We start from the raw sequence: 21,444 nt of genomic DNA, 5'->3' as shown, positions 1-21,444 counted from the left end.
CCCTGTATAGAATCGTAGAATTGAAAGGGGGGACCCCAAGGGTCATCTAGTCAAACCCCCTGCAATCACACCTGAAGCATCCATGACAGCTGACCATCTGGGCTTGTACATGAGCCATTGGCCTGATCCAGCAGGGGCCAGTTAAAAACTAAAACACTCACTTTATGGAAATTCCTTACTTTTAAAGATAAGCCATTTACAGTTCAAAGTCTCCTCGATTTCACTAGTAACACCAGCTATCTCTTGTGAGGAATAATATACAGTGGTACCTCGGGTTAAGTACTTAATTCGTTCTGGAGGTCCATTCTTAACCTGAAGCTGTTCTTAAGCTGAAGCAGCACTTTATCTAATGGGGCCTTCTGCTGCTGCCGCGCCGCCGGAGCACGATTTCTGTTCTCATCCTGAAGCAAAGTTCTTAACCTGAAGCACTATTTCTGGGTTAGCGGAGTCTGTAACCTGAAGCGTATGTAACCTGAGGTACCACTGTATTTACTTTGTAGGGAGAGCTGGTGGTTCAAACTGGGCAGCCATCTGTGGGGTACACAGCAGGGCAGAATCTCTCCTTTTCTGACTCAAGAGCAATGATCAGCTCTCCTGCTGGAAGGATACAGTGGTGCCCCGCAAGACAAACGCCTCGCAAGACGGAAAACCCGCTAGACGAAAGGGTTTTCCGTTTTGGAGGCGCTTCGCAAAACAAATTTCCCTATGGGCTTGCTTCGCAAGACGAAAATGTCTTGCAAGTTCCTGCGGGTTTTTTTCCCCTCCCCCCCCTTTTTCTAAACAGCTAAGCCGCTTATCAGCTGATCCGCTAAGCTGATAAGCCGCTAAACCGCTAATAGCGCTAATCCGCTAAGCTGTCAATGGGCTTGCTTCGCAAGACGAAAAAACCGCTATACGAAGAGACTCACTGAACGGATTAATTTCGTCTTGCGAGGCACCACTGTATTAGGTAAAGAAAGCTGCATCAGGTGTCTCAAGGTCCCTCCAGCAGGGATAAGGTCCCTGCAATGGTCACTTTTCCATGGTGGCGTTTAAAATAACTTTGTACAAAGACACAACTTTAAAATGGCTTGAAGCCCCGAAAGAAACAAAACTAAAACTAAAACACTCACAAGCGGTGGCAGGAAGCCCTTGGCAATATTCCTGTTGTGTGCTGGCTGCTGAAATGAATGGCAAGCAGGCACCCCATTAAAATGTCTCTGGGGGCTGCTGCTCCTCCTCCTGAGAAAGCCTTGTCCTAGGAACCCGTCTGCCCGAGCCCAGGGCAGGATGTACAGAGCAGCTCCTTCGGGAGCCAGGAGGCAGAGAAGCGTCGGCAGTGGAGGAAGGGTCAGATCAGCGGAAGGCGTAGCTCGCAGAAGGGTCTTGGGTTTGATCCCCGGCTCCTCCAGTTAAAGGATCAGGTGGTGGGGTGGGGTGGTGACCCTAGGGAGCTGCTGCCAGATGAGTAGAGATGATACTGGGCTGGTGGGGGCAAGAGTTCTGGCTATAAGGCAGCTCCCTGTGTTCTGGAATCGAGGCATGTGGCTCTTTTTTGGGGGGAGTGGGTGTATTATTGAGCTATTGCCTTTATTTTTATTTTATATACTGTGATCTTTTTATGTGAACTGCCCTTAGACCTGTGGGTATAGGGCGGTGTATATAAATTCAATTAATAATAATAATAATAATAATAATAATAATAATAATAATAATAATATAATATTATTTATACCCCACCCATCTGGCCGAGTTTCTCCAACCACTCTGGGCAGCTCCCAATTGAGTGTTAAAAACAATACAGCGTTAAATATTAAAAACTTCCCTAAACAGGGCTGCCTTCAGATGTCTTTTAAAGATTAAGATAGCTGCTTATTTCCTTCACATCTGATGGGAGGGTATTCCACAGTGTGGGTGCCACTACTGAGAAGGCCCTCTGCCTGACGGGAGTTGTAGTGTAGCAATGTCTGGAAGGGCGCACAGATTTTTCACTGAGCTCTGGTACAACTTGTTTTTTCCAGCCTCTCCTCTTGTAAATGGAACGAACAAATTGCTTCCTGTAAAATATACTTGTTAATATTTAACAAAGCAGTTTCATGTGTAAAGACAAATAGACTGGGTTAAAAAACCTCTGCTTTAAAGAACACGACCCTTTTGGCATTAGTATTCTATCTAGGCATGTCTTGGCTAACGATAAACGCAAGATGTGCGTCCCTGGAAGCCCTTGGGAGTGCAAGGAGAATAAAAACCCTGTCTCAGGACTGCTCTCCTCCCCTCCCTCTAAGAGCTGGAGGCATCTTTCTATCCTTACCCCTACTTATCCTCACAACAACCTTGTGGGGTAGGGCAGGCTGAGAGCCAGCGGCTGACCCAAGCTCTCCCAGTAAGCTTAGTGGCCAAGCTGGGATTGAAGGCCTGGTTTCTCTCCCAGAATGAACGCAACACTCTTAACAACTGTACCACGTTGGCTGTCGTTTCCATTCTGCCTTCGCCCTCTCTATGGCAGGAGAAGGTCTGTTTCTTTAAGTTTTCCATTAAACTTAAAGAAAGCTGTTGAGAGTGGGATCTGGCCTTTGCAGTGGGGTGCTGGTAGTGAGTCGCCTTGCTATGTCTGGACCCTGAGCTGTGTCTTCTCTCCCCCCAGTACTCTCAAAAAGAGGATAAATATGAAGAGGAGATCAAGATCTTGACCGACAAACTCAAGGAGGTGAGCTATGCCTTATGCGAAGGGTCAAGGCGGGTGGGTGTCCTTTCTTGGGCCGCTCCTTGGCAACATGAGGCAAGATGTTGCTGAACTACAACTCCCATCATCCCTGGCCATCAGCCTTGCTGGCCGGGGCTGATGGAAATTGTAGTCCCAACAACACCACTCTGTCTGCCTATCTAATAGACTTGACTAGTATCTCCAGAGGCATGGCACATTGGGAAGAGTTTGGACATAATCAATATGCAGCCCTGCTTGTAATGTAAACCCCGCTCCCCCCCCCCCCCGCCAGGGGACAGACCAATGGAGGCGGGAGATCGAATAGATCAGACCTCCCCTTTCTTGACTGACAGTGATTCTTTCTCCCTTTCCCAGGCTGAGACCCGTGCCGAGTTTGCTGAGCGGTCAGTAGCCAAGCTGGAGAAGACCATTGATGACTTGGAAGGTAGGTGTGGGCAGGAGGGTGGTGGAGTTGGATAGGGAGAATCCAGCTAAACGGGTGCTTCTTCCTTGATAACAGCACATAGCATGCCGTGATTTTATTTCGCCACCCTGGTGACTGGTTGTTGCAGATTCTTAACTCCCATCAGCCCCTGCTGGTGCTGGTCAAGGGGATGTTGGGAGTTGTAGGCCAGTGACATCGTATCAGCAGCAGGGTTAGCAACCCTCTGCCTTTATTTCTCTCTCTTTTACCTTGACGTCAGGTCTGGTGTTTTGTACCTGTACACGCAGCTCTTGATTATTCTGGTCCTGTGTCTAGGAGCCCTAGAAACAGAATACGTTTGTGTGTCAGTAGAATATGTGGCCCGTCTGTCTGTCTGTCTGCAGTGCAGTGTGGACTTTGAAAACTGCTTGGGGTGAGGCCAGGGGGGAGTTAAGACCCCCTTCGACCCTCCTTTTTGTTTTGTTTGCCCTCCAGTGGTCTCTGCTTCTTGAAGGCCGGAGGGAGCCTAAGCCCAGCATTCTCCAACCTTGCCCCCAATATGATGTCGGACTACAACTCCCATCAGCCCCAGCTGGCATTGTCCCAGTGGTTGGGTGATGGGAGATGTAGTCCAAGCAACCTTAAGCCGTCATTTACCTTTCCCCCTCTGCTCCCCCATCTGTCCATTCTGGCAACTTCATTGTTTTTAAAGCCTTGTTCCCCACTCCAAGATGGATGCATGAAATTGACTTTAAGTGTCTCTTTCCTGGTGCATTTTGCACCTAGCTTGAGACGAGGCTTTTCCAAACTTACGGACTCGCTGACCCCCTTTGCCAGCTTCTAAAAGTGCCATCGACTGTGACTCCAAATCCTTGGGAATGTAAATGAAAGGAAGTCAAGGAACATCAGTATAAAATCATCACTTGTTAATCATCCATCACCATTACCAGGAATCATAAAATGAAAAAAAAAAAAAGCAAGAATCTTACTCGGTGCAAAGGTTCTTCATTGGCAAAGGGAGTTGCACTCTGTACATGCCCCCGGGCTCTTTATTGCTGAGGCCCTTGGTCCTATCTTGAAAAGCAGTCCTTTCTGAATTGCCTTGATTTTACAATTGGGGGTATCGCGGCTGAGCTGCGGCCTAAGTAACATGTAGGCAGCCCTCCTTGCAGTAGAGCAGGCATAGGCAAACTCTGGCCCTCCAGATGTTTTTGGGACTACAATTCCCATCATCCCTGACCACTGGTCCTGCTAGCTAGGGATGATGGGAATTGTAGTCCCAAACATCTGGAGGGCCAGAGTTTGCCTATGCCTGCAGTAGAGGTTAGCAGCTAGAAGCCCCTGGGGCCTTGTCTAGCCTTCCCCTCTCTGGTGGAGGATTTGTCGACTACCGCCAACCCAGAAGCAATGCACTTCGGACAGCATTTATTGGGGGTAGGGTGAGGGTTTGCCCCCCCCCCCCATTCCACTCCTTGGAAGCCCACACAGAAAACCAGCTGTGTCTGAAATGTCTCCTGGAATTACCTGTAGCTGAATCGCTTTTAAAAGATCAGGCGAAAGTTAACTCGGCTCTGTGCTGATAAGGGAAGTGGAAATATGTTTGTTCACCACAGGCCTGGCCCCATCTAAGAGTACCTTTGCAACACTGGAGATTCAGAGGGTGTTCACCTGCCCACTCTCACTGTTTAATCTGCTAGGAGTGAACAGGTGCGGCCGTGTTCCCAAGAGCTCTTTCCTGCCCAAGGGAGGGCGTCATCCTTTAGACCTTGGGGAGAAACAAAGAACCCTCCTTTATTTCAATTATGCTCTCAAAAAACCCAGTGGGTGTTGGTCAGGGAAAAGCATGCAGGTGAAAAACCTCCGTGGGTGAAATTAAACCTGCCAGGGGCCCTGTTTTGACCTGCAAGGCCATTTCTCTCTCTCTCCCCCCCCCCCCGGTCCTGCACACCAGATGTCAAATGCATTTGCAGCTGTTCCTGTGGAAACAGGATCCGCCTTTCAAAAGCGGTGGCAAATGCAAGCTTTTCCCCAGGTTGCTTCCGATCCCTGCTGCGAGCCCCGCTTTCGGCAGGTAAAGGGATGCCAGATTCTTCCTTTGCAGCCCTGGCTTTGCTAGAAAGGAAGGGAGTCGGGGACGTGCTTTTGTGTGCTCCTGATTCTAAGACATGACTGAAGGCGACTGACCGGTTGGGTGACTCCACCTCCCTGCCAAACATGGCCCACGGAGAGTAGGCCAGTTCTGGATCTGGCTAGCAGAGGGTGGTCCACTTTTCCAACTCTTTCTTAACCTTTGAAACATCTTTTTATATATATAAAAAAGAGAATAGGTTCTTAAGTGTTTTAAACTCCCAAATGTGGCATTTATGGTTCGAATGCAAATGAGTGTGTTCAGGTTTTTTTAATTTAACAATGATGTTTCGTGTGCTGTCCTGAAACAAAGTTTTCTGGGCAGCTTGTAAGTAGATACAGTGAGGGGGGGGGGAAGTATTTGATCCCCTGCTAAGTTTGCCTGTTTGCCCTCTGACGAAGAAATGACCAGTCCCTAATTTTAATGGTAGGTTTATTGTAGCTGCGAGAGACAGAATAACAACAGGAAAACCAACAGAAGACAGAAGTTAGGGTTTATCTGGTTAACTTTTAGAAAAACTTTTGTCTTCTGGGTTTCTGGGGTTTTTCCTGTTGTTATTCTCACAGCTACAACAAACCTACCATTAAAATTATGGACTGCTCATTTCTTCGTCAGAGGGCAAACGAGCAAATTTAGCAGGGGATCAAACACTCCCCCCCCTCACTTTATAAACAACCCAAGCACAACTTAAAAACAAAATAAAAGCTGAGGATGTTAATTGGAAGGGAACTTGACTAGCTCCTGTCCCCTCTGTGACCTCCCCCAAGCCTCTATGGAAGATGTGAGGGACTTCCTGAAGGATATGGTGTGTGTGTGTGTGTGTGTGTGTGTGTGTGTGTGTGTGTGTGTGTGTCCCAGGGTGTGTGTTTTCAAGGACGGAAAGTGTTCCTTCCATTAACTTGGGATAATTTAGCAAGCCAAGCCTGTATCTCCAGCGGAATTCCAAGAGTATCCATTTCTTCTCCCGTTCCATTTCGCAAAAAGTCTGTAAAATCACTCCTCTGCCCAGATTTGAAATCCGAATTGCAAGATGTGGCTCAGGTATATTGCTTTGCCTTGTCGTTCTTGTCTATCGTCAGAGGGGCGGACTTTGGTAATATGGTACCCTGAGTGAGGACAGAATTTGGCACCTTGCCCCATATATTATTTTCAAATTTTCCATTTTTTAAAAATTATTATTTTGCACCCTCTCAACTAGGCGTCCTATGCCGTGAAACAGCTCCACCCTAAATCCAGTACTGGTATCATAGTGTGTTTTTTCCTCTTACTTTTTTTTTAAAAAAAATTCTTTCACTTCTTTGTTCGTCGAGCTGTTTGTGAGCTCATGGCCCCAATGCAAAGAAACTGAAATGCAGCTGGCACTCAAAAGCCCAAGTCAAGACACAATTGCAGTAGTTTGTGGCGTGACCCACAGGTCATAAGAGTCAACTTTCGGAAAAGGCCAAATAGCGACTCAGGAAACTCTTTGCAGTTGACTGGATGCTTCAGTGTCGGTTCTTTCTCAAAAGCTCAATCAGTGATACTTTCCCAGTATTTGTCGACTGCTCACTTAAGATTAGCAAGCCGTCTCTGGCAGAGCTTAACTTCTGGGGAATCTCAACTCATGGCACTACACCCTACATAATGCCATAGGGCAGTGACCCCAAAATGGGGCAACCGGGGCACATTCTGCGGTGGCCCCTCTTCTGTGGCATCACTTCTCCCCTTGCAAAATATGAGTGGCTGGGGGAACCCGGATGGGTGGGGCATAAATTATTATTATTATTATTATTATTATTATTATTATTATTATTATTTACAGCAAACCCACACAGCACAAAATTGTTACTGTTGTGCTGAAGGATGCTCAGTCTAAGCAGCTGATGACAGGCTGCCCATAACTCTGGACCCTATTATGCTCTTGGAATACAGTAACGTCTCTGTAGAGAGAAACAGCCCTGCAACAGAGCTGCAGGCTGCAAACGGCCCTGAGAACGGCAGTCAGGGCCCTGAAACACTTTTGCGGGGCTACCATCTGAGGAAGTGTGTCAAAACAGGACCTTGCCCACAGCTTCCCCATTCCTGACATAAAGGCTTTTACAAGAATTTATTTATAATTTTCGTTATTACCATTTCCAAAATCCCATTCACGTTCAAATATACAATTCCACCGTTAATATATTTCTTTTAATAAAAACATTCAGCGGCTTCCCTTTCCCCCCCCCTTCCCTGGTTGCTTTAATATTCCCACCATTCCTGCATATTATTATACATCCATTTAGATCACTTTCTCCCCTTATTCTTCCTTTATTATATATTATACCGTTGCATTTACCTTAATGCCGCTAGCGTTTTCACTTTCTCTCACTTTCAATCCGGTGACACTTCTAAATAAAGAAGCAGCTCATATTAACAACCCTTAATGGGTGGTTTTTTGGGGTTTTTTGTTTTTGTTTTTTTAAAATTAAATTTTTATTAAGATTTTAAAGGTTACAAAAAGAAAAAGAAAAGAGGACAATCAAAGATTGTCCTTAATGGGTGTTTTCTCCCCCCTCCCCCCAAAGAAAACCTCTAACGGCATTCACCATCTTCAAAAGATGCATCTCCTACTATTGTGTTCTTTTGTTTTATTTAAAATATGTATTTCTTGCTTCTTACCATCTAGGTCTTACCGCAAAGAGTACATTGCAGGCACCTGCGCGATATCAATAGGCAGGGAGTTCCAAAGTGTAGGGGCTGCCATGTTAAAATACCAATTTGTTACAGATGCGGAACATGTACAGTGGTGCCTCGCAATATGAAATTAATTTGTTCCGCAAGTTTTTTCTTCTTGCGAGCTTTTCGTCTTGCGAAGCACGGTTTCCCATAGGAATGCATTGAAAATCAATCAATGCGTTCCTATGGAGACCGTCCGGGGACAGAGGGGAAGCGCCGCACGCCTTCCCCTCTGTCCCCGGACCTGTTTAAAGCAAGGGGCAGCGGGGAGAAGATTTCTTCTCCCCGTTGCCTGCCCCGCAATCTCCGGGGACAGAGGGGAAGCGCCGCGCGCCTTCCCCTCTGTCCCCGGACCTGTTTTAAAGCAAGGGAAGGGACAGCGGGGAGAATCGCTTCTCCCCATTGCCGCCCCTTGGTTCAAAAGGCACGCGCCTTCCCCTCTGTCCCCGGAGCTTGCGGGGCAAGCTTCGTTTTGCGAAGCAAGCCCATAGGGAGATGCGTCTTGCAAAGCGGCTAAGAAAACGAAAAACTCCTTCGTCTAGCGAGTTTTTCGTCTTCAGAGGCGTTCGTCTTGCGGGGCACCACTGTATTAGGTGGCACCTGTAACAGTGCTAATTCCGCAGATCAAAGTGGTTGAGTGGACATACATTGGGGGGGGGGGGTGTTTCCACAGATCCCAAGCTGTTAAATAGTAACACCTTGAACTTGGACCAGCAGCAAATTGGCACCCAGTGCAGATCTCTGAGCACAGCAGGTATTATAGGCTGGCAAGGCCTCCCATCAGCAGTCTTGCTGAAAGATCCTGCACTAACTGCAGCTTCTGGATCAAGCACCATCCATACACACACACACACACACACACACACACACACTCGTACCTTGGATCTCAAATGCCTTGGCTTCCCCAACAAATCGAAACCCAGAAGTGACTGTTCCGCTTTTCGAACATTCTTTTGGAAGCCGGGCTTCCGCGGCTTCCGATTGGCTGCAGGAGCTTCCTGGAGCCAATCAGAAGCCACACTTTGATTTCCGAACGTTCCGTTCCGCTTTTCGAACATTCTTTTGGAAGCCGAACGTCCGACGGGGCTTCCGCGGCTTCCGATTGGCTGCAGGAGCTTCCTGAAGCCAATCAGAAGCCACACTTTGATTTCCGAACGTTTTGGAAGTCAAACGGACTTCCTGAACGGATTCCATTCAGCTTCCAAGATACGACTGTACAGTGGTACCTTGCAAGACGAATGCCTCATAAGACGAAAAACTCGCAAGACGAAAGAGTTTTTCGTTTTTTGAGTTGCTTCGCAAGATGAATTTCCCTATGGGCTTGCTTCGCAAGACGAAAACGTCTTGCAAGTTTGTTTCCTTTGTCTTGCAAGTTTGTTTCCTTTTTCTTAAAACCGTGCATTCAGGGGGTGCAGCTGCGACTTGACTTCGAGGAGCAACTCATAGCACGCGGTGTGGTAGCCTTTTTTGAGGTTTTTGAAGACTTTGGTGATTTTTGAAGCTTTTCCAAAATCCGTGCTTCGTAAGACGAAAAAATCGCAAGACGAAAAAACTCGCAGAACGAATTAATTTCGTCTTGCGAGGCACCACTGTATAGTACATCACAGTAATCCAGTCTTGAAGTAAGCAGTGCATAAGCTACTCTGGCTAGGTTTTCCTAGTGCAGGAATGGGTCCGTAGCTGTCAAAGGTTTCTCTGTGATTGGTTTGTCCGTTTTCCTTGGCCACCATTGGGGATCCGTTCTCTGCTATGTGTATATCTGACCTCGCTCTTTCCTCCTTCCCTCTGTAAATCCATCACTGGCTCCTCTTTCTTCTCCTCCTCCTGACGGCCCGGACGACCTGCCTTCCCTCACTTCTCCTCACCCCCCTTTTCTTTAAATAGACGAGCTGTATGCCCAGAAACTGAAGTACAAAGCCATTAGCGAGGAACTGGACCACGCCCTCAATGACATGACTTCCATGTAAATACCGGCGCTTGGGCCTGTTGGGTGCGCGGGGTGGGGGCTTGTGTGTTTGCCTCCGCTTCAGCTTGCCTTGTGTGCTGTGGCAAGCACAGTACTAACGCTGCTCCAGCGGTTGGGTTAGGCTGTTCAGATGTCGCTGGACTCCCGACTCCTGCCGCCGCCGACCACTATGCATGCTGGCCGGGGCTGGCGGGTGTTGCGAGTCCGGCCAACATCTGACGTGGCCCTACAGCTTCTCCACTCCTCGCTTCACGCCTCTGTAAGTGCATTTATTATTATGTGGTCCCTGATTGGCTGGGACATGTGTGAAAGACAGGAGGCAGGGACCTTGGCTCTCCAGGAGTTGCTGAATGACAGCTCCCATCATCCCTCGCCACTGGCCATGCTTTTTGGGGCTGATGGGAGTTGGGGGACCAGCTAAGCATCTGTAGTGCCACAAGCTTCCCCACGCCTGGCCCTAGAGCTGCCACAGGTGATGCCAAGCTAGACAGTCCAGCCAGCTGACCTCGTATAAGGCAGTATGCGTGATTTGCAAATTTGGTTAACTTCAGCAAGGATAACTCCCCTCCCATGGTGAAAGCAATCCCTCCTGTGTGTGTTTTTAGCACCGTGTGTCTAGCCAGCATGGTGACTCTCAGATAATGTTGGACTCGAGCGCCTGTCATCAGGGTCAGTGAGGAGTTAGGAATCCACCAAATCTGGAAGGCCACAGGTTCACCAGCTGCTACTGAGCTGCTCGTTTGAACCATCACTTTCATTTGCAGTCGACAGACCCTTTAACGATTAATAGCAATTTTATAACAATGGACAATAGCCTTTAAAAAATGCATGTTGATGTGACGGAAAAACACAGGTTTTAATGCTAGAGGTTTTCATCAATATATATATTGATTATAAGTGATCTGAAACAGATACCCATATTTACAAACTTTGCCACTTTCTCTGCGGCTAACATTGGAGCCCTGGAGCAAAGGGAAACTCAGAACAGTAGCCAGGGATGGACTGTGTAATAGGATATATTAGGTCTTTCCAGCCCCTTGATAGAAAGTGAAAAAGCGCACAGTGAAAAAGCGCACGCAGGATAGACTCCACAAAGGCAGCCTCCTTTCTCATTGGGGTTTTGTTGTATCTGCCTTCCAATAAATTGGACCGGAGAACATTAAGCCCTACCAAAGTGAACCACTCCACCCTTCTCCCTCCCCCTTCCTCAATCTGCCTTTTGGTTGAATCAGGGTGGACCCTGTTTCCTCCACCCGTGAAGGGCAAGGCCTTTCAATTCCTCTTTCCAGGTAACTACAGCTGGCTGCCCCGGAAGAAGGGTTCCACACCCTGGTCCCCTTTGGGAGGAAAGGAGGGACAGAGCTTGCTTTAATAAATAAAAAATATTGAGACTTTGGTGGATGAATTAACACCTTCCCCCCCAAAAAAAATACCCGCACGCCCCCCCCATTTTTTGCATTGGCTTGGGGAGCCGTTGCAAGGAGCATTTGTGTGTGGCTACCTTGGTACTGTGGCGCTGTGGGTAAAACCTCAGCGCCTAGGACTTGCCGATTGCATGGTCGGCGGTTCGAATCCCCGCGGTGGGGTGCGCTCCCGTCGCTCGGTCCCAGCGCCTGCCAACCTAGCAGTTCGAAAGCACCTCCGGGTGAAAGTAGATAAATAGGGACCGCTTACTAACAGGAAGGTAAACAGCGTTCCGTGTGCTGTGCTGGCTCGCCAGATGCAGCTTGTCACGCTGGCCACGTGACCCGGAAGTGTCTGCGGACAGCGCTGACTCCCGGCCTATAGAGTGAGATGAGCGCACAACCCCAGAGTCTGGCAAGACTGGCCCGTACGGGCAGGGGTACCTTTACCTTTACCTTTACCTTGGTTCACTGACGGCATGAACCTTTTCCCTTCCCACTTCCATCTTCCTGATACCTCTTTGCATCCTCGGTGGGTGTGGGTGTTCAGGGGGTTGTATCAGGTCAGAGGCGCGGCGCATATTAACCAGAAGTTGCTTGGCAACGGCTGGGCGTGTGTTTGCAGGGCGAACTGCTTGCATCTTACTTCCCTTTTTGAAAAACGAAAGTTTGGTTTGATATAACCAGCTGCTTTTTGGCTTCTTGTGTGTGTGTGTGTGTGTGTGTGTGTGTGTGGGCTTGGTTTGCGGATTTGACGGGACACTCCCTGTCCTTTCCTTTCCCCTAACCACGGAATGCGTTCCTCAAGTGTGCCGTGCCCTCTCCCTTACTCTCTTTCCATGCACCATGTTGCAACGGCCTTCTTTCCTTCCTTCCTTTCTCTCTCTCTCGCCTGCAGATAAAATCTGTGATTCCAAATCTCCACTTAGTGGCTTCTTCCTGCAGCTTCTTCTCTTTTTTCCCTTCTGGATTTCTTTTTGGGTCTCGTTTCCTCTCCCTCCGTTTGCTCCTGTCGGCTGATCTTTCCCCCCATGCGACGCCGCCTCATCCTACACTGGCACCTTGGGGCATCCATGGGAACAAGCCTCTTCCCCACGCAGGGATGTGTGTGACCTCACGAGCTGTCGGACTGCTGCCTGTCCCCCTCCCCGGCTGGGCCACTCCGCTGCACCCTTGGTCTGGAAAACAAAGCGGCCTTTGTGACGCCCGACGTGCCGGACTCTGCCCGGGTGTGGGGGACCTGGGGGCGGGGTCCGGGATTCTTGGCCGCAGAGCTAATCGGAGCCTGGCTGGCTTGCAAGCAAGCAAGCAAGCGGGGTGACACTTCTGGGGTGTGTGTGTGTATTTGTGTGCTCCTGGAGACCGTGCTGCTGTAGCGACTGTCACACTGCTGGCTTTTACGAAACAGATTTGTGTAACCGTCGGCAGAATGTAATATAGACATGATGCACTAGATGCTGGGCCGGGTCTGATTTCTGCACCACCTTTCCACGAAACAAAAAAAGTCCTGTGGCTGTTGCACTGTGAATGGTTACTCTGGGTTCGCTAAACACATTTTGCCAAGGGTGTGACACACACTCACACGAGAACCGCTGCATGAGGCTTGGCATTGTCCACACAGCGACACCCTCGACACCATTTTATATTTGGGGAGTTGGGGAGGAAACAATCTTGGGCGGGGATGGAAGGATCGTAAAACTGCAAGCCAAATGGCTTAAGCCCTTTTCTCTCTCCCCGCTTCATAAGCTGAGCAGTCGCCGTGGGTCCCTGCAATAGGAAACGCTTCATGTAGTGCATAACAAAACTGGTAATTCGCCGCTGCGAGAATGTGGTGTTGGTGGCGTCTTACTACACGATTCACCTTTCTCTTAAATGGACATTGGGGGAACCTCTCTGGGTCAGTCTAAAGACCCACATAGTCCAGGATCCTGTTCTTGCTGTGGCCAGATACCTTTTAAACCATTAAAAAAAATAAAAACTTCCAGGCAGTGCAACCAATATATGAATGTAAGTACAGCTCTGCTGGATCAGGCCAAGGGCCAATGTAGTCCAGCACCCTGTTCTCTCAGTGTCCAAACAGATTTCTTTGGGAAGCCCACAAGTAGCCTTATCCCCCACGAATTTGCCTAATCCACTTTTAAAAGCATCCGAGATGCTGGCCATCACCCCTTCTTGTGGGAGCGAATTCCAGAGTTGTAACTATTGTGCAGAGAAGTCCTTTCATTTTGTCTGTATTGGGTCTGCGTGTTCAGAGGCTGCATACCTCTGACTCCCAGTTGCCAGGGTTGCAGGCTTCCTGGAGACCCAGGGCAGGCAAGCTGCTGTTCCCCCACTCCCAATGGGACTGCTATATAAGATGCCCCTCTGGTCCGATCCAACAAGGCACAACTATCTCCGAGTAATGTTGTCATGGCATTCTCATCAGGACCGCAGCTGCTAAATGCTAAAACAAACCCATGTTTGTGCTGCAGCAGGTGTGCCTTTGGGAAAAGGATGCAGCTCAGCGCCAGAGCCCTTGCCTTGCATGCTGAAGGTCCCAGGTTCGATCCCCGGTGTCTCTGGAAAGCGCTGGCTGCTCGTCAGAAGCACACTGCTCTTCTGGCTCAGTTTCACTCGCTCCACCTCTTCCACAACCCCTGCCCACCTTAAGACATGCCCATGTTTTATTGGATGCCAGGATTGGACAACCGCCATCCTGTCCTTTCTGAACCCCAACCCCACCTGCCCCACTGCATCTAGGAGCATCCAAGGGGTTGGGATTTTGGTGCATTTTGAACGAGGCAGGCAGCATCAAGGGATCTGGTCCAAGGGGAAAGATGGGGCATAGCCCTTTTCCCTTTTTTTGCGGGAAATTCCCTTATTCCAGCGCCGTTTCCTGCTGCTTTCCTGGATTGTTAGATATCCCATAGACTGTCCCCGGAACAGGTGAGGCTGCTGATCCCTTATTTTCGCGACTGCTGATCCCTCATTTTCAAATCTAAAAGTTGACAGCTATGAGATGGGAACAATCAGGCCTGTCACCCGCATGGGAACAGGAAGTGCGGGGGCTGCTTTGAAACACTCTAGCTCTATGATTAGAACCAGCCCTACTTCTGCCACAGCTTCCCAGGCGCCACTTCTCTCGCATAGGGGATCCAGCCCTTCAATGCTGCTCTTTTTTTCTCCTTCCTCCTGTGGGTGCTTTTCTTTTTTAAGGGTTTCATTTGCGTGGGGCTGTTTAGCATACCCAAAAGCTGCTTGGTCATGATGCCGCTCAGCTTGCCAGATCGTATCTTCAGACGTGTTATCTCAGGCCGCCCAGCTGTTTCCCCCTCTTCCTGGCCATGGAGCTTGCATCTGGAACGGGAGTGGGGCTCAGGGCAGTGGCTCTGGCTGAGTCTCAGCGGCTCTGGCTTCTTGCGCAGAAAGCATTGCAGGTTTAATTCCCTGGCACATCCTTGTTAACAATCTCTGTGCCTGAGAACATGGGGGAGCTGCTGCCGGCCAGAGTTCTGGGCTAGATGGGCAGGTGGTGGACCTGCCCAGTGTGAGGCAGCCTCCAAGGAACATACCGTATTTTTCGCTCCATAAGGCACACCTAGTTTTTAGAGGGTTAAAAATCTGGCCGCGTCACTCCCTTCTCCCTCCTGGGGAAAAGCCGCGCGGAGCTTGTGTGCGGCTCTTGGGGGCTTTTCCTGCCTGCCCCCCCCCCCCGCATTCGCCCCATAAGACGCACACACATTTCCCCTTACTTTTTAGGAGGGAAAAGTGTGTCTTATGGAGCGAAAAATACAGTAAGTGCCCCGCTGGATCAGGCCAGAGACTCATCTAGTCCACCATCCTGTTCTGATAGGGGCCGACCAGATGCCCACAAGCAAGATTCGAGCACAAAAACCCTCTTCCCAACCTGCTGTTTGCAACAGCTGCAATCCAGAAGCATCCCTGCCTCCAAAAACTACCAGTGACTCTCTAGGGCAGGTGGTCCACGACCTTTTTGGACCAGAGGGCACATGCGGAAATGTAGGAACAACAACAACAACCCATTTCACAGAACGAAAAACTGGCAGGGCTCAGAATGCCGACCCCTCTGAGCAGACAAAGCACTACACACCCAAAACAAATAAAACTGGTAAACAAAGACCCCCCCCACACATTTATTTTTAACAAATAAGTAGCGAGGGGCAGGGGGCCTTGTTGAGCACTGGGGGCGGGTACCATTGTGGGATCTCCAGCTTCTAGGGTTTCAGACAGGAGTCTCTCTCTCTGCTCTTGCTGCAGGTGTTGTGGCTTCAACCCACACAAAAGCCCCTTTCCGTGCACAGCCGGGATCTGGAGCTGTGCTCAGCTGGTCTATTTACCTGTTTGGTGGGCATTCTGCCCACTACAGGTAGAAAAAGCATCCTTCTATGTGGCTTCCCTCTGCTGCTGGCACAGGATAGGTTGCCATGTGGTCCTCGTGAGGCAGTGCAAGGGAGGAGGTCGTGGCTGCAGCCGAGAGCCCCATTTTTGCCTATCCTTTGGGAGCAGGGCCGTAGCTGAGTGACGCAGCTTGCATGCAGAAGGTAATGGGTTTAATCCCAAGGCAAAAGAGGCAGCGGAGCTGAGAGATGCCTTTGCTGGAGACCTGTCACTACTGCTTGCAGACAAGGACGCCTGTGCAGCCAGTGGCCACCCATCAGATGTTGTTTGCCATCATTCCTGACCATTGGCCATGCTGGGAGAGCAAGAACACGGTTGAACTACAACTCCCATCATCCCTGACCATTGGCTATGCTGGCTGGGGGCTGATGGGAGTCCAGCAACGTTTAGGCGGCCACCAATCCCCCCCCCCCCCCGGGTATGCAATACTGAGCTAGGTGGAGTTCTGGTCCGGCTCTGAAAGGCAGCGCCGTATCTGCCATGCTGCGGTATGTCTTGCGCTCATTCCCCCTTGGCCTGTGAGTGCTTTGCCAGCAGCCTTCCTCTCTCACCGCCCTTCTGCTCAGCCCAATATCCCCACGTGCGCCAACATTGCTCCAAGATGGGACAACACACCATAGGCATCTCTCTTTAAAACAGAAGCAGGGAACTTCCATTTTTTTTTTCTTAAAGTAGTGTGAGATGAGGAGCCGTTCCTGCTCCTTTTGCAGCATGCACTGACTAAATTATGATCCTGGGAGCAGATCCCACTCTTATTTCTTAGGCTGTTCTAAAACATGAAGCCTCTTCTTGATTTATTTTTCTTATACTCCCCCCCCCCCACCCTCAGCCAGCGTTGTTCTGGCAAACCTCTCCCTGACCCCCCTTTTTAAAAAAAATTTGCTTGAAACCAGCTGGGTTGGCATGGCATTAACTGAGGCGGGGGACGTGCCCCATCTTTTGGTACTCAACTAACCTTCCTTTTTCTTTTTTTTGTCCTCTCTCTTCTCTTTCTCTTCTCTCTCTCTCTCCCTCTCTCATTTTGTTTTTCCTTCTCCTAATCTCCTCCTCTTCCTCCTCCTCCCTCTTGCCTCTGCACAGAGCGTCTATACAGCCAGCTTGAGAAAAACCGGCTGCTGGCTAATGAGCTGAAGTTAACCCTGCATGATCTGTGTGACTGAGAAGGGGGTCTCTCCTCTGATCCTGTTTAAAGCCAGCTTTATTTGGCGAGGCGCTGGGGGGCGGGGAGAGCCTGCCGGACGCAGACTTGAAACCGGAGCGCACACTCTCCCCCCCTCCTTTTTTTCTTTTTAAAGACTGGCTGACTTAGGACACTTATTGCAGTTTAATTGGAGCACTTGATGCTTAGCCTTCCTAATGTACTTATTTTTCTAAGCTTTTGTTTTTCTACAAAAGCTGGGTATTACTCACCGCCTGCTTTCTTGGCGCAGTAGGTTGCTAGCACAGGCCTGGTGGAGTGTTCATCAGCCTCGGGTGTCCCCAAAGCTTGTTTTGGACTACAAAACCCATCATCCACAGCCAGCTTAGCCCATGGCGGAGGTTGATGGGCCTTGTAGTCCAGCCACATGCGGGAACCCAAGGTTGAGAGTAGTAGCTTCTTCCTGTAGATGCAGGCTGGGGAATCTGCAGCCCTCTTGGACTCCAAGCTTCTCGCTCCCAAGACATCCCAGATTGTTGATTGAAGCTGGTGTGAATTGGGGGTGCTCCACATCACCTGGAGGCCCACAGCTTCCCCAGCCCTGCTGTAGAAGACTAGCATAGCAGTGGGGCGTTTTCTTGGCGTGGGGCAGCTCTAGATTTCCCTCCCCACCAGGCAATGCTCCTGTAGCTACTTCTATTGACACCCCTTTCTATGACGCGGGTCTTCTGTAGCTCGGCGTTCTTTCCTCCTTCTCTCCCTGCTCCCTTTTAGACCCCTCTTGCATGGATTGGCTGACTTGGTTATTTCCAAAAAGTTATCATTTTCTTGTACCAATAAAACCACTGGCCCACTTGGTTTCGTGCCTGGCGTGTACTTTCCCTGCCTGTGCTGTTTCTTTTGTTGGATAAATGTTGCTGTCTGGCAGGTATTTTTTTAAAAAGGTGTGTGTGTGTGTGTGTGTGTGTGTGTGTGTGTGTGTGTGTGTACACACGTACGTTTTGTTCCACGGAGGAGATTGGGTAGGTATCAACCTCTGGAGTGACGCCTGGACAGAAGGGGGCACCCTGTCGCTACGGGAACAGTGACCAGAATGGTGTAACCGCGCCGGAAGCGATTGGGACCCTGTTCCACCGTTCAGGGGGAACCCTATGATGCATGGTCAAACGGGACACCTGCCTCTGCCATCTCGGGACTCAACCAGCCAGCCTCAAAAGGCAATCGCCTACTTCATTTATTCTTTTGGCTCTTCCCAACCCACCGTTCTGAAGCTTGGGAATGCATGGCAGCTGCCCACTCTCCTTCCAAAACTGCCAGAAGAGCAGAACTAAACTTGACTCATCTCAAAATTGCACACTTTCATGTACGGGTTGCACTGTGGCGATAGGTCTGCCTTCTGCCCGTTGTTCGGTTTTTCGAGATGCCGCGCCCGCCTTTGCCACTCTGCTTGCCGGCGTCTCGATCCCGCTGCCCCTACCCAAAAGGGGTCGTGGCTTCCTTGCGGACAGGGCGGTATCTAGGGAAGCATTCACGTTCCTCCTCCAAATGGGCGTGGGGGAGCTTTCAAAAAGTCACGAGGCTCCACAGTGTCACCTCTGCATGTCGTCCATGGCTGCGTCTGTTGGTTTTTTCCAAAAGGTCTTTTTTTAGCTTTGCAGCCCAAGGCATGACCAATGAGGCAATTGCTTGAGCTTGGTTGGAATTCCATATGTACGTCTCTCTGTGTGAGTGAATACTCATTTTCCCGTCAAGTAAAAAAAAAAGCCCACATTATGATCAGGATTCTAAAGTTGCACAGGTACGGAAAAAGCCACAGGGTGGAGCACTGGGTTCACCATCCGATTTTGGGAGCATCTTGGCTTCAATAATAACATAAATAAATAAACCCCCAAGCTGCTCATCCTTAGTGCAGCACTACCAAGATGCATTTGAAAGTTTGGTGCTGTAAATCTCAGGAGGGGCTGGCACACAGGATGACACTCTGCATGTTCATTTGGGAGATAGCCCCACCACCCTGCTTACACCCTGGGTGAGCAAGGTTCAGTTTACAGCTCCCGTCCCTGTGCTGTCCCCCCACAGCCAGAGGCAGGAAGCCCCTAAATGCTGTTTACTTGGAACTGCGGGTGGTGGAAATGCTGTTGAACTAGAGTCCTGCTTGCAGTCCTCCAGAAGATGCATCTGGTTGGCCACTGCGAGAAGAGGGTGATGGGCTAGAAATGCCTTTGGCCGGATCCAGCTGAGCTGTTCTTACAAGTAGCAGCCATGGGGAGGTGGGGGGGGGGTCCCTTGCCTTCATGCCCAGCCTCTGCGGGCTTCCTGAAGGAATCTGATTGGCTGCTGTGAGAATAAGATGTTGGGACTCCTTGCATTCCTAGCATTTAAGCAGCAAGGCTTCAGCATACCCTGTTTTCCCTTCTCTGCTGTTAGCTCAGTCCTGATCAAAGGGGGGGTCACAAAAATGAGCAGCTAAGCCAAAGTTTGGGTGGGGTGGGTGTGTCAAACTGGCTGCAGTTTTGTCTGGCACGGGACACACAACAGCTCTGAAAACCTGGCTGGATGACAACCAAGCACCTCTGCATGTGGATGGCGGAAAAAGTAAAATGGAAGCATGAGCGTGGATGGGGTGGGGAGACCTAGCGTTCCGGCTTTTGGGGGGGGGCAAACAGAATCAAAAGCTTTTGCGCGGCTGCGTTTGCTGTGAAGGGCACTGCATTGCTGGGGGGGGGACGCACCTTTCTGGGAGGGCGCAAGCTCCCTCCTGGCGCTCCCTCCTGACCCGGCCGCTCACGGTCTCTGCTCTTCCTTTCCAGATAAGCTGAAATGCACCAAAGAAGAGCACCTTTGCACGCAACGGATGTTGGACCAGACTCTGCTTGACCTGAACGACATGTAAAAGACCCTGCCCGCCCGCCCGCCCGCCCGCCCACCGGCCTCACCCTGGCTCCCCCATCCACCCACCCCACTGCCTTTTTTTAGCCAATCCAGCGGGCAGCTTCCTGCTGGGGCCGGCTCTTGTCTTAAAAAAAGAACGAAAGAAAAGTTGACCTCTAACCCTTGAAGGGTCAAAGGTTAACCTTCCAGCTCTCGCTGCCAACTTAACCAAAAGCCTCTGCCAATCCACCTCCCCTCTACCTTCTCTCCAGTCCCTCTGCAACCCCCAGTGATTATGGGGCCATCAGACTGGGCAGTTGCCAGAAGCATCACGAAACGAAAACCCAGCACGCAACACAATATTCGGTGTGTGTCTGAGATGTACATTCCTTTGCAGTTGTGGGGGGAGAGGATAATTCTTTTGGAACGGGGAAGTAAAACGCCCCTTGCGAGGAACATCATGTAATTCCTAGGGCTCACAAGCCTGTGGGCTTTTAGAGGTTTGCGGTTTCACCTCCTTGACCTGCCCTTTTTTTTTTCTTACTGGTTTTTTTTTGGGGGGGGGTTGGTTGGAATGGGACATTTCTGCAGCCTGTGGAAAGGTTGCAAATGTCCCGCCTGAGCCAGATAAATGAAAAAGCCTCATGAAATTTATTGAGGGGGACAGGAACGTGGCCTCTGTACAAAGAAATCCCTCTTAACAAATTTTTTGATGGGGGTGGGGGAGTACCTAGAACTTCTTTGCTTCTGGCAGAGGTGTCCGTATGTGTGTGTGTGTTTTGCCAAAATGGTGCAGTCTTAACACACTCTCTTGTGCTTTATAGCTATTTCTAGTTTGGGGAACCACAACTATATCAAAATATATCAGGTTTCATGATCCATTTCGCTCTCTAAACACGCACCTAACTCTTTTCCTTGAGCACCTTGGCCTTTTCCCCTCCTTCAAGCTTCTTACACCTGGTTACTAAGAGCAGGCTGCTCCCTAGTCTCCTGTAACCAAGAAATCTCTCTTCCCCAGCTAGGCTTAGCTTGCTCTGTGCTTTTTTGAGTAAAAAAGCTTTTGTAGCTTCTGTGTATGGGTGTGTGAGCATGAGGAGAGGAGCTCTCTCTTTATCCTAGTGCTCTTCCGGACACAAGGGGTTGGTTCCCTCCCCTTCTTGAGCCGCAGGATCTTACTGTACTGTCTTAAAACAAAACAAAACAAAACTGGATACCAGCCGCCACAAGGCCCTTTGCTGTTTGGAGACCTGATTTATCAAGGTGTGTGGGGTTTATTTTTGCCTTTGTGTAAAAAAAAAAGGAGGGGGTTGCCTTGAAAAGGAGAGAGGAAAAAGTGTTCATGATGTGGCGGTCTTTTTTTTTTTTTTTTTTTTTTTTTAGCGGCCAGTGTGGAAAAAATGAGGAACCATATCAAGTATTTTGATACTAAAAAACTTGTCTTTTATTGTCTGATTTTTTGGGGAAATAATAAACAGAAGCATTCCCTCCACTGTTGCAACTTTCTTCTTGTATTTCACAAGGGCCTTGTTAATTTGTTGATATTAATGCGAGGAGTAATTACCAGGAGGGGAAAGAGATGGCTTTACAGGTTCAGTGGTACCTTGCTTCTCAAACTTAATCCGTTCTGGAAGTCCGTTCCAAAACCATGGGACACTTTCCCGTAGAAAGTAATGGAAAACGGATTAATCTGTTCCAGACTTTTAAAAACAACCCCTAAAACAGAAATTTAACATGAATTT

At 49.5% G+C, this 21,444-nt stretch overlaps 1 protein-coding gene across 17 annotated transcripts in view; it reads left to right on the top strand.

The window, feature by feature from the left end:
* Positions 1 to 21,194, top strand: part of TPM3 (tropomyosin 3) — a gene marked incomplete at its 3' end in the record, with an annotated part of 75,574 nt that extends 54,380 nt beyond the window's left edge. For 4 of the 17 annotated variants that reach the window (XM_081841267.1, XM_081841266.1, XM_081841273.1 and 1 more), the window contains 5 exons: positions 2,624 to 2,686; positions 3,059 to 3,128; positions 9,814 to 9,892; positions 16,777 to 18,051; positions 19,645 to 21,194. In XM_081841267.1, coding sequence (XP_081697393.1) covers positions 2,624 to 2,686; positions 3,059 to 3,128; positions 9,814 to 9,892; positions 16,777 to 16,798 — 234 coding nt within the window. Of the gene's footprint in view, positions 1 to 2,623; positions 2,687 to 3,058; positions 3,129 to 9,813; positions 9,897 to 12,196; positions 14,851 to 15,076; positions 15,220 to 16,776; positions 18,052 to 19,644 lie in introns of those variants that run through there. The other 13 variants (XM_081841272.1, XM_081841271.1, XM_081841265.1 and 10 more) reach the window with 5 other exon arrangements.
* Positions 21,195 to 21,444: the final 250 nt, after the last annotated feature.

This window comes from Podarcis erhardii (assembly GCF_964252035.2).
Source record: "Podarcis erhardii genome assembly, chromosome: 15".
Classification (NCBI taxonomy): Eukaryota; Metazoa; Chordata; class Lepidosauria; order Squamata; family Lacertidae; genus Podarcis; species Podarcis erhardii.
This window is presented reverse-complemented; position numbering and strand designations above follow the sequence as displayed.